This window comes from Eptatretus burgeri, chromosome 2 (genome assembly GCF_056783735.1).
Source record: "Eptatretus burgeri isolate ZD-2024b chromosome 2, Ebu_testis_v1, whole genome shotgun sequence".
In the NCBI taxonomy this organism is placed as follows: domain Eukaryota; kingdom Metazoa; phylum Chordata; class Myxini; order Myxiniformes; family Myxinidae; genus Eptatretus; species Eptatretus burgeri.
The window spans coordinates 151,468,590-151,485,387 of NC_140962.1; the positions used below are offsets into that span (position 1 = coordinate 151,468,590).

The window sequence follows — 16,798 nt, forward strand, 5'->3', positions numbered from 1 at the left end:
CTGCGATTACTGAAAAGATAATCATCAAAGTTATCTTCATTCGACAAACCTTTCATTTTGTGACTGTCGATGAAAAAGAAAACAATTATACTCTTCTTCCTCTCCTTCTTCTTATCTTGTATGTAGCACAAGGCTGCAAGTGGTATCGTTGGCTGAGGGCACAGCTGTGCCAGTGATTCACCACTGATGCAGTGCCCCCTTTGGGTTATGGGAGGAAAGAAAATTCAATGAAACAGGAAACTTGTGGCTGCCTGAGTTTGCCTGCACCCTGAGCGCAAGCCTCCAAAGTCGAAAGCCTTTCCAACAAAAGCACAACTACTCCTTCAACAACTATCACAATTATTTCTACCGTTTTGGCACAAATCTTTCACGAACCGGCTGGCCATGCCTTACGTTCAATTGAAGGAGGCAGGTTTTTAGATCCTCGTGGAGGATCTCCAAGTCTTACTCACGTTGTTGTTCTTCATCTACTTCTTGTGGACTTTTTTGTTTCACAGCCTACAGTTTTCATCGAAACTTCCTGAAACTTGGCATATATATATATATATATATATATATATATATATATATATATATATATATATATATATATATATATATATATGTAAAAATACCCTGCGCAGACAGTAACCATCTCCGATTTTGAAAATTCCTCCTATAAAAAAAGTTATGATGTCAAAATATCTCCGCTAATGGAAATCGCCTAAAAAATTATCTCCAAAACTAAGTAAGCTTTTGAATTCTGTTTGTGGAAATCGAACAGGGCATTAGCAGAGATTAATTACCACACATATGATGCATCACTATGACGTCATATCAATTTTTATGACGTCATTCCTATTTGTTGACATTTTTTGTTTCACAACCCAGAGTTTTCATCGGATCTTCGTGAAACTTGCCATGTATATTCAGAAATCCCACGTGCAGGCAGTAACCATCTACGATTTTGGAAATTCTTCCGAGGAAAAAAAAGTTGACGTCATAATATCGCCGCTAATGGGAATCACCCATGCCATTATCTCTGAAACTGGGCAAGCTGTTTGAATTTTGTTTGCGCGAATCAAGCCGGGTATTAGCACAGATAATTTATCACAAACCTGATACATCACAATGACGTCATATTCGTTTTTATGACGTCATCATTAAGAGGACGAGGATCTTAGCTCATTTGAGCTTGTTGTGAACACCAGGACGGGAGTTTATATCTGCGTCAGGATTCGAACCTAGGATGGACCGCTATCTTTCCAGCCCCTCTGGATACATTATGCATAAAATATGAACATACATTTATACTTTGCACTGATGATGTTGCTCTTCTTGTAAAGTTGCGACTGTAGTAGATATTTGTTTGTCTAAATCTTAACAAAGAGGCGAGATCAAACAAAAAATTGCTAAAGTTTTGAGAATTTGAAAAATTTCCACCAACAGATGTTCGTTTAAGCTCCCCCAACCCCACTTTCGGTTATATTTTAAAACCAGGACGTTACATTTAATATAACAATGATAAACCTGATTAGGAGAAAGTGAAAATATTTTCTTGTTTTTGTCCTTGGATAATGTAATCATTATCCTGCTTTAATAGAGGCGTCGAGATGTCGGATTTTTGTTTTTCTTTCCCTTCTGTAATTATTATTTTTAACTTTTCAAACTTAGTACACAAGGGTGGAAAGTCTATCTTTCCCTTCCATGAATTACATGCTGTGAATGATTTTGATTGTTCCATTCCCTGCATTGTGAGGTCACTGACACATCATGTACAGGAGGACCTGCCTTGGGGGTGGATGATGGACCCGGACAATCAGGTTGACATTTTATGTGTGGATGCTTGGCAGGATGGCCGAGAGGTATGCACACTCGCCTCTGAGCTGGCTATCCTGCGTCCCAATCCCGACCCAGTTACAAGGTGTCATCCTGATGTTTCATTGGCAGGGCGATTCATCAATGTGCGTGCCCTCCCTCGGAAGGACATTAAGCAAGGTGTCCAGTCTGCCAGCATTAATTGGTGGACGTTAAATGTCTTTCGACAAGAGAAAGCGAGCTATTGTGACACTCTGCCCCAAATTCCAAACTCCGACTCTAACTTACAAGGGGCACTGAACTCGCGGTACAGCCGTCCTCCAGGTGATGATGCAAACCCACAGTCACATGATGCATTCGAAGGAATACTCATAGTTCGTGACCGACATGGATTAGACCGTTCTTTTCGGCCTGGTCTTTCCCCGGTGGTTGTCACGGAATTTTTCTATGTGCCCCATTTACAATTCCACTTTTTAAACTGAACAGTTATCCTCATTTAAAAAAAAAAATTATTTGTGAAGTCTACAAAGTTATGGATGTATCGTATGCCAAATGTTATTTGAAAAATATAAGTACAACTGTCAACTTCTTATTGGTGTATGGAAGCAGTTTTTGATAATATATAGTAAAAGAGTAAAGGAAAACTTCTCCAGAAAAGAATTTCCTGTATCGATGAATTTCTGCTGAACCCAAGCGGCAGGTTTACCAGCCGTTATTCAAACCTCCATACACCCGAGTGGCCAGTTTACCCGCTGCTATTCAAACCTCCATACACCCTAGTGGCCAGTTTACCCGCTGCTATTCAAACCTCCATACACCCTAGTGGCCAGTTTACCCGCTGCTATTCAAACCTCCATATATCCTAGTGGCCAGTTTACCCGCTGCTATTCAAACCTCCATATACCCTAGTGGCCAGTTTACCCGCTGCTATTCAAACCTCCATACACCCTAGTGGCCAGTTTACCCGCTGCTATTCAAACCTCCATACACCCGAGTGGCCAGTTTACCCGCTGCTATTCAAACCTCCATATACCCTAGTGGCCAGTTTACCCGCTGCTATTCAAACCTCCATATACCCTAGTGGCCAGTTTACCCGCTGCTATTCAAACCTCCATACACCCTAGTGGCCAGTTTACCCGCTGCTATTCAAACCTCCATACACCCGAGTGGCCAGTTTACCCGCTGCTATTCAAACCTCCATACACCCTAGTGGCCAGTTTACCCGCTGCTATTCAAACCTCCATATACCCTAGTGGCCAGTTTACCCACTGCTATTCAAACCTCCATATACCCTAGTGGCCAGTTTACCCACTGCTATTCAAACCTCCATACACCCTAGTGGCCAGTTTACCCGCTGCTATTCAAACCTCCATATACCCTAGTGGCCAGTTTACCCGCTGCTATTCAAACCTCCATACACCCTAGTGGCCAGTTTACCCGCTGCTATTCAAACCTCCATATACCCTAGTGGCCAGTTTACCCGCTGCTATTCAAACCTCCATACACCCTAGTAGCCAGTTTACCCGCTGCTATTCAAACCTCCATACACCCTAGTGGCCAGTTTACCCGCTGCTATTCAAACCTCCATATACCCTAGTGGCCAGTTTACCCGCTGCTATTCAAACCTCCATACACCCTAGTGGCCAGTTTACCCGCTGCTATTCAAACCTCCATACACCCTAGTGGCCAGTTTACCCGCTGCTATTCAAACCTCCATATACCCTAGTGGCCAGTTTACCTGCTGCTATTCAAACCTCCATATACCCTTGTGGCCAGTTTACCCGCTGCTATTCAAACCTCCATATACCCGAGCGGCCAGTTTACCCGCTGCTATTCAAACCTCCATACACCCTAGTGGCCAGTTTACCCGCTGCTATTCAAACCTCCATATACCCTAGTGGCCAGTTTACCCGCTGCTATTCAAACCTCCATACACCCAAGTGGCCAGTTTACCCGCTGCTATTCAAACCTCCATATACCCTAGTGGCCAGTTTACTCGCTGCTATTCAAACCTCCATATACCCGAGTGGCCAGTTTACCCGCTGCTATTCAAACCTCCATATACCCTAGTGGCCAGTTTACCCACTGCTATTCAAACCTCCATATACCCTAGTGGCCAGTTTACCCGCTGCTATTCAAACCTCCATATACTCTTGTGGCCAGTTTACCCGCTGCTATTCAAACCTCCATATACCCGAGCGGCCAGTTTACCTGCTGCTATTCAAACCTCCATACACCCTAGTGGCCAGTTTACCCGCTGCTATTCAAACCTCCATATACCCTAGTGGCCAGTTTACCCACTGCTATTCAAACCTCCATACACCCTAGTGGCCAGTTTACCCGCTGCTATTCAAACCTCCATACACCCAAGTGGCCAGTTTACCCGCTGCTATTCAAACCTCCATATACCCAAGTGGCCAGTTTACCCGCTGCTATTCAAACCTCCATACACCCAAGTGGCCAGTTTACTCGCTGCTATTCAAACCTCCATATACCCGAGTGGCCAGTTTACCCGCTGCTATTCAAACCTCCATATACCCTAGTGGCCAGTTTACCCGCTGCTATTCAAACCTCCATATACCCTAGTGGCCAGTTTACCCGCTGCTATTCAAACCTCCATATACCCTAGTGGCCAGTTTACCCGCTGCTATTCAAACCTCCATATACCCTAGTGGCCAGTTTACCCGCTGCTATTCAAACCTCCATATACCCTAGTGGCCAGTTTACCCGCTGCTATTCAAACCTCCATATACTCTTGTGGCCAGTTTACCCGCTGCTATTCAAACCTCCATATACCCTCGCGGCCGGTTTAACAGCCGCTATTCAAACCTCCATATACCCAAGCAGCCAGATTTTTCCCCAGGGAGCCAGCCCAGAGTGGGAGAGCTAAAAGTCCAAGGTGCTCAGGGGTCAAAAAGTTAGGTTGCTTTTTGTTAATACAGAATCGAAGGCTGGTAGGGTAGCTGCCACACACAGACATCTCACAAACATGGACATGCAGACGAATACACGAGACACAACACAAGACTGTGAGATGAGACAAACACAGCCACTGAGCTTTAGGGAAGTGGCGTCACTTCCTGGGACACTGTGCGTACCAGCAACAACACAACAATGGTGCCACCTTTCTCACCGCACTCAGTGGGGCATTTCCTTTCCCTGTGGATACCAACCTACACACACTGTCCTTGCTCTTATCATTTTCAATGCTTAACATCAAGTGACGGAAAAACTTTGGAGCTCTGTATCTCTGAAACCGCACCAAGGAACAAATTGAAACTTGCCACGTAGCAAGTACTCCCCATGGGGGGAATAAGTGTGATTTTTATGACGTCATCGGTGCTTTTGTTATGACATCATAATTGCATATGCAGAATGTTACATCTGATCAGTATGAAAATGTTTGAGGGTCATCTCGGGATAAAATGGTCCGCAGAAGAAGAAAAAAATTGATGACATCATCAGTCACATGGTTTTGCAGTCAGATTGGATTTACCCTATAAACTATTAAAAAAAAATAATGATCTTTTCTAGAACTGCTGAACAGATCGAGGAGAAACTTCACACAAATGTTCCCCAAGACTTGGGGATACCGGGGTATTCACAAATAATTGATCAATCACGTGGTCTGGCAGCCATATTGGATTGAGCGAAAATCTTGAAAAATATTTTCTCTTGAATGTCTAAATTAATCGACGTGAAACTTCACAATTATGATCCACCAGTGATGGAGAACAATATGTTTGATATGTCAACCTGGTCGGACAGCATGTCTGGCAGCCAGAATTATTTATTTATTTTTATGTGGTTTTTTTATTTATTTATTTACTTTTTTTTTAATAAGGCTCACTTGGCTGTGCCTGGATGGGTTTGAGAGGGTAGAGGAGTCGCAGTTGAAATTTGAATCCCATCCATGTTCCTCTTGATGACTTCGTCTTTGCTTTTTGCTTATTCGGGTTCCTTCTGATGGCTCCAATGCAGACTGGACCTAATTTGGTCTTCCATTTGATCTAAATTGAATTGATTTTAATCCAATTCTGAACTCGATTGAATAATAATAATAATAATAATAATAATAATAATAATAATAATAATAATAATAAATGTCATGGGTCAGGGTCAGGTGTCCCATCAAAGCGGGACGTGTCTTGGGACCCGGTCATCACTACCAGCAGTTATATAGTAGCAGTTCTAGTTATGTCTCTTGTTAATGACGAAACACACCAGCACACAAACACCACACAAAATCTGAGTGCTCTTTTTCTTGTTTGAAGTGTGGTTTGATCTCGCTGCCACCCCATGGCCAGAATGGACGCTTTGTTCCAAAGAAGGGTTCGAGTTGATGGAATGTTTTTGGCTTCGTTTTGATTTTTTTTTTCCCCCCTCCTCGAGATCCTCTTGGCCCTAACCCTGTAATCTCCTTGTCGTGTAAACTCCCCGTTGCTGATGTTAAACACAATGGTGAACTTTGGGGGGACTTGGCAAACGAACCGCCTTATTGTGCACACATCGGCCTGTCGGGCTCATCGCACGTTCAGTGATAGAGTTGGGAAAAACCAAAAGAATCAATTGAAAAATTGTTGAAATACGTTTAAAAAAAAAAAAGGGCATTGAATGACGTGGAGTGGCACCGATGACGTCACAGCGAAGGTTTGTGAAACGACCGTTTGAAATCATTTTGATATTGCAGCTCGGTATTGGGATCAGCGTGGGGTCATCCAAGGTTCATTGGTCAGTGAACCGTGTGTGTGTGTGTGTGTGTGTGTGTGTGTGTGTGTGTGTGTGTGTGTGTGTGTGTGTGTGTGTGTGTGTGTGTGTGTGTGTGTGTGTGTTGTGTGTTGTGTGTGCTGTGTGTGCTGCTGAGTATTCTGGGTAGAGTTCGGATGCTCAGGTCACAGAGCACGTGTGGAGCTGCTGACTGGTGAGTCAGCAAGGGGTGCTGCATCATAGAGCACGCCAAGCGTCGGAAGCGCGTTTGAGCCGGCTGTCCTGTCGCGTGCACTTCCATGTGATCTCAAAGTATCCAGGGTATTTTTTTTTGAGCCTGTGTGAATGATGACGTCACAGATAGCTCAGTCAGCTGCTCGCTTGACACTGACTTGCCTCACTGGCCTCGCTCCCCCAGACTCGATCGGATTTGCCAGAGTGAAACTGCCGTTCTGGTGAATACCAGGAGAGGGCGCTGCCCTTTACTGTGCATTGCGATTTACCCGGATGGAATTCTCATCAAATGCTCCATTTTACGATCGGAGCGTCATCAGCAAGTGCAAACTTTTTCGGGCAGTGTATTGGTAAAGCGCGGTGTCTTCCTGGCGTTTTTTTTTAAGGTTTATTTGAAGTATCATTGTGGACGCAGGCAAAAATCATCGAATATCATTCGACAGTTTCTGAGATCGTTCATCGGTATATCTAATATTAAATAATCCGCCGATAAACGCCTCGGCATTTGTCTTTTAGTGGATCTCGAACATACACCGCCCAAGAATTATCGCTGAATATAATTCTGTAAGCGAGACAAATTTAAAGTGCCACGGAAGATTTTTTTTTTTTAAAGTTTAGAATCCTCCCAACGTTCCGGAATTGTCAACGCATGGCCCGGGAGGAGTTGGGCGGTGTGTGGTGCACGTGTCGTTCGCCCGGCTGCGGCGCTCCGTTCTGTGAGTCCGTTCGTCGGGTCTTTCGGGACGATCTTTCTCACAGCTCGGAATCTCTTGGCCGTTTCATCGAGCGGGAAAGCTTTTCCAGCTCGCGCTTGTTTCTTCTTCTTCCTCTCAAGATGCGCGCTGTGGTGGCTGAGGAATAAAGTGTGGGCCCTCCTGACTGCACGGACGGGACAGGCCGCGCAGCCTCCCCCCTCGCGCTTGTTTCTCCGCTTCCTCTTCTTCTTCCTCTTCTTCTTCCTCTCAAGATGCGCGCTGTGGTGGCTGAGGAATAAAGTGTGGGCCCTCCTGACTGCACGGACTGGCCGGGACAGGCCGCGCAGCCTCCACCCTCGCGCTTGTTTCTCCGCTTCTTCTTCTTCTTCTTCTTCCTCTTCTTCCTCTTCTTCTCCTCTTCTTCTTCTCAAGCTGCGCGCTGTGGTGGCTGAGGAATAAAGTGTGGGCCCTCCTGACTGCACGGACGGGACAGGCCGCGCAGCCTCCCCCCTCGCGCTTGTTTCTCCGCTTCTTCTTCCTCTTCTTCTTCTTCTTCTTCTTCTTCTTCTTCTTCCTCTTCTTCTTCTTCCTCTCAAGATGCGCGCTGTGGTGGCTGAGGAATAAAGTGTGGGTCCTCCTGACTGCACGGACTGGACGGGACAGGCCGCGCAGCCTCCACCCTCGCGCTTGTTTCTCCGCTTCTTCTTCCTCTTCTTCTTCTTCCTCTTCTTCTTCCTCTCAAGATGCGCGCTGTGGTGGCTGAGGAATAAAGTGTGGGCCCTCCTGACTGCACGGACTGGACGGGACAGGCCGCGCAGCCTCCACCCTCGGGCTTCTTCCTCTCCTCTTCTTCTTCCTCTTCTTCCTCTTCTCCCTCTTCTTCCTCTTCTTCCTCTTCTTCCTCCTCTTCCTCTTCTTCTTCCTCTCAAGCTGCGCGCTGTGGTGGTTGAGGAATAAAGTGTGGGCCCTCCTGACTGCACGGACGGGGCAGCACAGGCCGCGCAGCCTCCCTCACATCCCGGCCTCGATGATCGCTCAACGTTGCTGCAACCGAAACGTTTTGTATTTTATTAATTATTTAAACCACGTTTACGGATTCTCCGTATTTTTTTTTAACGAATTGGATGATATTTATTTAAAAGAGCGACATTGTGCATGATTTTTTTTTTCGGGTGTTCAAAAATTTATTTATTAGAATTTTAAATGATAATAATAATAATAATAATGTTGGGTCGATACGTAGTGCAGGATGTTGCGTAAAGATTTGAGCGGTGTATGTTCTGTTGCCGCAGGTTGGGGGCGTGGCTTAGCCTGGGCGTGGCTTGGGCTGGGCGTGGTCTCGGTTGAAATGGCTCCAAAAGACATCATGACAAACTCCCACGCCAAGTCCATCCTGAATGCCATGAACTCCCTCCGGAAAAGCAACACGCTGTGCGACGTGACCCTGCGGGTCGACGACGAGGACTTCCCTGCCCACCGCATCGTGTTGGCCGCTTGCAGTGACTACTTCTGTGCCATGTTCACAAACGAGGTCGGTAGTTCCATGAGTTTGAATTGGTCGTCGGGACTGATGATGACAATTTCAAGAAGGGTTAGTGTTTTCGTTGCAGGGAAACATCCTGTGATGGGGGGGGAAAAAAAGAAAATCTAAAAGGACCACCACCTAATGCAGCTGCGCAACGGGCAAGGCTTCGGTCTGACATTTTCACTGCCAAGTGGTCTCGGTCGAGGACTGTGATCGTGAGACCAAGGACGTCATGCGGACGCGGTTACCGTTTGTACCTTGCCATCACGTGATGCTCTCCCGGCAACCCTCCTTGTCCTGGGAGGGAAGATACGGAGCACTTGGCGTCACGATGACTGTGGAGTCCCGGTTTGATCTCATATTTACCACCAAAAAATGGAGATACCACGAATGATTAAGGAAGCGGTATGACGGACTACTCTGTCGTCGAAATGTCAGACTTAAGCTTTGCCTGTTCTGCAGTGAGACAAGTTTGTGGTTCCTCCATTTTTCCGACTTTGACCAGGTGTTTGTTTGTTTTTTCAAAACTTTTTTTCAAAAAATCTTTCCAATCTTTGTTTCTGCTCCGAGGCAACACAAGGTGTGACACTCAACTTTTAACCCTTTCATATTGTTTGCCAAACATGATGTTTCTTCCTTGGTCATTCCAGCATCCTTTCGATCCATCGCCGCTGTTTTGTTTCCATCTGGTTGTTGGTCTGCCCACTGCCCCTCTATTGTTCCACCTGCTTTGCTTGATTTTTTTTTTTTTTTTTTTTTTTTACCTCCGACACTGAAGGTGGAAGGAGGTTGTGTTTTCACCCCATTTCTGGCTGTCCGTGTACAGGATATCTCAAAAAGTTGTGGACAGATTCGTCGTGTGACGAGGACGAACTCATTAGATCTTGGTGAACATCTGGATCCAGATCCGACTACCGGAATTATTTAAGTGATTCTTCATCATTGAGAGATCGGGCTAAAACGATACATAGCAAGATATCTCAAAAAGTTGTCGGCGGATTCGGACGAAACTTGGCGGGCATATTGGGTGTGCGGCGAGGACGAATTGATTCGATTTTTGGTGAAGATCCGAATCTGAATCGGGATACGAGAATTATTTAATTTTTAAAGTGATTCTTCACCATTGAGAGATCGGGTCAAGATCCGAATTCAGATCCGGATCCGAGAATTTTTGAAGTCATTCTTCACCATTGAGTGATTGGGCCAAGAAACGACATAAAGCTCAATATCTGAAAAGGTTATGGACAGATTCTTGGTGGAGGAGTTGGGACTGAGGGACTGATGATGACGTGCACTTGGTGGAGGAGTTTGTTTGGCAACAAGAACAAGCCAATTAGATGTTTGGTTGAGGTCTGAATCCAGATCCGGCCTATCGGTGGATATAAAACGTAAACTGTTCAGCCTGGCAACTGTACGTGCTCTACCGAGTGGGCTTCTAATTTTGGAAAGGAGTTGAATAAGGAATTTATTTTGAGACTGTTCCTTTGCCGTGTTGGGTTTGTAAGATGCAGGTTTGCAAAATCAGCTGTGAGTGTTCTCGCTAAGGTTCAAATCTCGACCCAGCTATAATTTGTCCTCATATTTTGCACGCAAGGTGAAACATCCCTCGGATGGATATTAAACTGGGCATCCCGTCTCCCGGCATCAGTTGGTGGATCTTAAAGATCCCACGGTGTCCTTCACGCAGAGTAGGCGAGCTATTGCCGGCGCCCTGAACAAATGACAAATTCCAGCTCCAACCTCCAGGTGATCCTGCATTAGTGGCGTCACCGCACACCTGAACGAAGTGTTCCTAACCTGCAGTAACATGCTGAATACGAACTGAAGAAATAATTGTCTTGTGACATTGTAATTTGCTATTTGTGGCTTGGAGCCAGTTAACCTTGGTCGACCAACTTTAAATCCACCCAAATGTTAATATCTCAGAGCATGTTTATTCATGTATTTATGTTTTTAATGTGCAAGTTGAGATCAAACTATGCAAAACTCTCGAATAAGTTCAAGCCCTCAAACCTTTTTTTGGGGCCTCGCCATCAGCCAAAATGTTTATCCAAGAACCACTTATCAGATTCTGTCTCCAAATCCAGCACCAACTGGGCATCCTCCGTCGAGTGAAGTCTTCCCTTTTGCAAATCGGAACTTCAAGCAACGTATAAAGTCTTCATCTGCAGCTCAGTGGAATACTGCTTTCCCCTTTGGGCTGCCCCCCTTACCCGATACCTTTCACATCATTATGTCAAGGAGATCAAGGCCCACAAATCATTGGAATCTCCTGCTATGAAGCCGAGTCTCTGGGCCTGTTACTCCTCCATTACAGACATGTCTGTGGCCTCTCTTCTACCACCTCCTTCCTGGTCTTGAACTCTGCCCTCTCTGTGCTCATTTAATACTGCCCCCTCCCCCCCCCTGTTCTTTAATTGCTGGCTTGTTTGATCTGTTCTTTAATTGCTGGCCTTGTTACAACAGTTGAAAGAGAAAGACAAGCCGCGCGTTGACCTTCAGGGTCTCACGGCTTCGACCATGGAGATCTTGCTGGATTTTGTGTACACCGAAACGGTTCACGTCACAGTGGAGAACGTACAGGAGCTCCTTCCAGCCGCCTGCCTGCTCCAGCTTAAAGGTCTCTCTTTTTTTTTTTTTTTCTCCTATTTAAACAAACCCTCATGCCAAAATTGCATGCTTTCTAAGGGCAAGCTATTCCCTTATTATTTGCTTCATGTACTGTTAGACCCCGGTTTATGTTGGGGGATGCATTCCTGAAAGATACAATGCAAATCGAAGCAATTTTTCTCATAAGAATTAATGGAAGAATCCGAGGATGCGTTCCTCACGTCGCCAGTTCACCCATTATATTTCGCTTTTTACCTTGGATATTACCTTTTTATTTTGGTTCGTGACGGTCGTATTCAAATACACATAAATAAATAAATAAAACAATTACCATATATATGTATATTTAAATAAATTTAAAAAGGAACATATTTTAGAGTTTTGACGTTCTTTTTCTTTTTAACCTTCCGGAAGCTGTTGAACCAGCCACTACTTGCGATGAACATCGGTATTTTTTTATAGATGGTAAGCACCGGAGTTGGAGGCAAACTTAGTAACCCGGCAACATAAATGGCACATTCCCCGGAGTCCATTCGACGAATAACATGTGATGTCACTTCGAAGGTCACACCTTTACACTGCCTCATAGCCACCCCACAATAGTGCATTTCTTTATGTGCGATGCAAAGTAGTTTGTGTACAGGGTAGGTGGAGGCGAAGGCTTAGGCGATGGATACAACAAAGGACAGATGCTGCAAGTGTGGACTGAGGACACGCAAATTGGGTAGTGGTATTAATGAAGTAACGATGTATTTGTGAAACGACGTAAAAGGTGGGATACGTAAATCAGGGTATTACTGTACATCCCTGTCGTATCGATGTGGTTGCACATAGCTTCCCTCTGTGTGCATAACTTTGGGATGTGTACACAGCCATTTCAGTGCACGTGCTTTGATGTCGACATTGTTGGGCAACTTGACGAAACACGCAATGTGATACGTTTGGACTATGAGGGATGCAATTTCCCAACTCGTCTTCACGAGAGTATTAATGGGCGTATTTGCCATGTGAGGGTGGGCATTGTCAGGTTTTCAGAGCCATTTCCAGAATCGGCAAACCCGGCTGCCATCATAGTCGTACTGCATTGATGGTTTTCGTCCAACAATCAATCGATTCTGCTTCGATTAAACCTTTAAGATCCAAAACGTAATTTTAAAAAGTTTTCCAACATATTGCTGAACCTCAAATTGTGTCCAGTAAACTCCTTAAAATGGCCACATGAGTTTCCTTTTGAATCAAGCATGAGGTCCTTTGGAAGCCACTTTTCATTGACCTTTTGAATTTCGATTGAGAACGAATGATCGTTTCCACACTTTCTAGACTGGCATTCATTTATTCTGCAATTTCATGCATGGTCATCCAATGATTGTCCAAAATCAGTGAAGCCAATGATTTTCCATTTCAAAAAAAAACAAACCGAAATTACATTTCAAAAAATTAATTTCGTTTCAGATCATCAATGGAAAAAGAAGCATTCGTTTATTTGTGGACAGTACTTGCATTGGAAGAAATACATATGTCGTCCTCCACGACTTCCCTCAATTGTCGTCCTCCACGACTTCCCTCAATTGTCGTCCTCCACGACTTCCCTCAATTGTCGTCCTCCACGACTTCCCTCAATTGTCGTCCTCCACGACTTCCCTCAGCTGTCGTCCTCCACGACTTCCCTCAGCTGTCGTCCTCCACGACTTCCCTCAGCTGTCGTCCTCCACGACTTCCCTCAGCTGTCGTCCTCCACGACTTCCCTCAGCTGTCGTCCTCCACGACTTCCCTCAGCTGTCGTCCTCCACGATTTCCCTCAGCTGTCATCCTCCACGATTTCCCTCAGCTGTCGTCCTCCACGATTTCCCTCAGCTGTCGTCCTCCACGATTTCCCTCAGCTGTCGTCCTCCACGATTTCCCTCAGCTGTCGTCCTCCACGATTTCCCTCAGCTGTCGTCCTCCACGATTTCCCTCAGCTGTCGTCCTCCACGATTTCCCTCAGCTGTCGTCCTCCACGATTTCCCTCAGCTGTCGTCCTCCACGATTTCCCTCAGCTGTCGTCCTCCACGATTTCCCTCAGCTGTCGTCCTCCACGATTTCCCTCAGCTGTCGTCCTCCACGATTTCCCTCAGCTGTCGTCCTCCACGATTTCCCTCAGCTGTCGTCCTCCACGATTTCCCTCAGCTGTCGTCCTCCACGATTTCCCTCAGCTGTCGTCCTCCACGATTTCCCTCAGCTGTCGTCCTCCACGATTTCCCTCAGCTGTCGTCCTCCACGATTTCCCTCAGCTGTCGTCCTCCACGACTTCCCTCAGCTGTCGTCCTCCACGATTTCCCTCAGCTGTCGTCCTCCACGACTTCCCTCAGCTGTCGTCCTCCACGATTTCCCTCAGCTGTCGTCCTCCACGACTTCCCTCAGCTGTCGTCCTCCACGATTTCCCTCAGCTGTCGTCCTCCACGATTTCCCTCAGCTGTCGTCCTCCACGATTTCCCTCAGCTGTCGTCCTCCACGATTTCCCTCAGCTGTCGTCCTCCACGACTTCCCTCAGCTGTCGTCCTCCACGACTTCCCTCAGCTGTCGTCCTCCACGACTTCCCTCAGCTGTCGTCCTCCACGATTTCCCTCAGCTGTCGTCCTCCACGATTTCCCTCAGCTGTCGTCCTCCACGATTTCCCTCAGCTGTCGTCCTCCACGACTTCCCTCAGCTGTCGTCCTCCACGACTTCCCTCAGCTGTCGTCCTCCACGACTTCCCTCAGCTGTCGTCCTCCACGACTTCCCTCAGCTGTCGTCCTCCACGACTTCCCTCAGCTGTCGTCCTCCACGACTTCCCTCAGCTGTCGTCCTCCACGACTTCCCTCAGCTGTCGTCCTCCACGACTTCCCTCAGCTGTCGTCCTCCACGACTTCCCTCAGCTGTCGTCCTCCACGATTTCCCTCAGCTGTCGTCCTCCACGATTTCCCTCAGCTGTCGTCCTCCACGATTTCCCTCAGCTGTCGTCCTCCACGATTTCCCTCAGCTGTCGTCCTCCACGATTTCCCTCAGCTGTCGTCCTCCACGATTTCCCTCAGCTGTCGTCCTCCACGATTTCCCTCAGCTGTCGTCCTCCACGATTTCCCTCAGCTGTCGTCCTCCACGATTTCCCTCAGCTGTCGTCCTCCACGATTTCCCTCAGCTGTCGTCCTCCACGATTTCCCTCAGCTGTCGTCCTCCACGATTTCCCTCAGCTGTCGTCCTCCACGATTTCCCTCAGCTGTCGTCCTCCACGATTTCCCTCAGCTGTCGTCCTCCACGATTTCCCTCAGCTGTCGTCCTCCACGATTTCCCTCAGCTGTCGTCCTCCACGATTTCCCTCAGCTGTCGTCCTCCACGATTTCCCTCAGCTGTCGTCCTCCACGATTTCCCTCAGCTGTCGTCCTCCACGATTTCCCTCAGCTGTCGTCCTCCACGATTTCCCTCAGCTGTCGTCCTCCACGATTTCCCTCAGCTGTCGTCCTCCACGATTTCCCTCAGCTGTCGTCCTCCACGATTTCCCTCAGCTGTCGTCCTCCACGATTTCCCTCAGCTGTCGTCCTCCACGATTTCCCTCAGCTGTCGTCCTCCACGATTTCCCTCAGCTGTCGTCCTCCACGATTTCCCTCAGCTGTCGTCCTCCACGATTTCCCTCAGCTGTCGTCCTCCACGATTTCCCTCAGCTGTCGTCCTCCACGATTTCCCTCAGCTGTCGTCCTCCACGATTTCCCTCAGCTGTCGTCCTCCACGATTTCCCTCAGCTGTCGTCCTCCACGATTTCCCTCAGCTGTCGTCCTCCACGATTTCCCTCAGCTGTCGTCCTCCACGATTTCTCTCAGCTGTCGTCCTCCACGATTTCCCTCAGCTGTCGTCCTCCACGATTTCCCTCAGCTGTCGTCCTCCACGACTTCCCTCAGCTGTCGTCCTCCACGACTTCCCTCAGCTGTCGTCCTCCACGACTTCCCTCAGCTGTCGTCCTCCACGACTTCCCTCAGCTGTCGTCCTCCACGACTTCCCTCAGCTGTCGTCCTCCACGACTTCCCTCAGCTGTCGTCCTCCACGACTTCCCTCAGCTGTCGTCCTCCACGACTTCCCTCAGCTGTCGTCCTCCACGACTTCCCTCAGCTGTCGTCCTCCACGACTTCCCTCAGCTGTCGTCCTCCACGACTTCCCTCAGCTGTCGTCCTCCACGACTTCCCTCAGCTGTCGTCCTCCACGACTTCCCTCAGCTGTCGTCCTCCACGACTTCCCTCAGCTGTCGTCCTCCACGACTTCCCTCAGCTGTCGTCCTCCACGACTTCCCTCAGCTGTCGTCCTCCACGACTTCCCTCAGCTGTCGTCCTCCACGACTTCCCTCAGCTGTCGTCCTCCACGACTTCCCTCAGCTGTCGTCCTCCACGACTTCCCTCAGCTGTCGTCCTCCACGACTTCCCTCAGCTGTCGTCCTCCACGACTTCCCTCAGCTGTCGTCCTCCACGACTTCCCTCAGCTGTCGTCCTCCACGACTTCCCTCAGCTGTCGTCCTCCATGGTTTCACGTCCTCCAGAATTTCAAAGAAGATAAAGAAAATTATTTTTCAACCTTTAAAAAATCGTGCGAATAAATTCTGCTGTTTTTTTTGTTCGTATCCTTTTCCCATTTGTACAAATGAGCCGTGAACAGTAATGAGGCATGAATGGCGAATTATAATGAGCAAGGCATACCACGCGCTCCTTTTTGCCCGCTCCCTCTCTCCGGGATATAGTTGGCCGCAACCATTGGTCAGCAAACGGAAGGCGTGGCCATTTGAACAGTTCAACTTCTCCCTTTGTAAAATGAGAGATGCAAAATAACAAATTTGCCGCCCACCCAAAAGCACCGCTCGGAGCGACCGCCCCTTTTGCCCCTCCCAACCCCCCCTACTACGCCAGTGACTTTCGCCAAATCACACGTTTTCAATTTAACCTCAATAGCTAGAGCAGTGGCCACCGATGCGGAAGTTCTGAAACGCAATAAATACGCCGGCCTCAGCCAAACTTATTGATTAAAACTAATCGCCACCAAAACAACCGGAGTGTACGGCTGATCTGCGTCCAACATTATTCGTGATTTCAGTCGAAAGCTCGTTGCATCCACTGGCGATTATAAGGCGATTTGAGCTTGGCCGTCCAGCGGGGAAACGCACATTGGCATTCTTGCTTCGGTGCAGGAAGAACAAAATCCCACATTTACACCATTCTTTAGTCTGTTTTTTTAGGGG

The 16,798-nt window shown here is 47.4% G+C and overlaps 1 protein-coding gene across 5 annotated transcripts in view; it reads left to right on the plus strand.

Annotated features, from left to right (window-relative positions):
- Window positions 1–7,371: 7,371 nt before the first annotated feature.
- The window catches only part of KLHL12 (kelch like family member 12), a 38,986-nt gene continuing 29,559 nt past the window's right edge, over window positions 7,372–16,798 (plus strand). The window contains exons 1-3 of one of the 5 annotated variants that reach the window (XM_085855191.1): window positions 7,372–7,454; window positions 8,726–8,964; window positions 11,425–11,578. In XM_085855191.1, the coding sequence (XP_085711317.1) occupies window positions 7,388–7,454; window positions 8,726–8,964; window positions 11,425–11,578 (460 nt within the window). In that variant the 5' untranslated portion in view covers window positions 7,372–7,387. Of the gene's footprint in view, window positions 7,455–7,476; window positions 8,496–8,725; window positions 8,965–11,424; window positions 11,579–16,798 lie in introns of those variants that run through there. The other 4 variants (XM_085855158.1, XM_085855167.1, XM_085855175.1 and 1 more) reach the window with 4 other exon arrangements.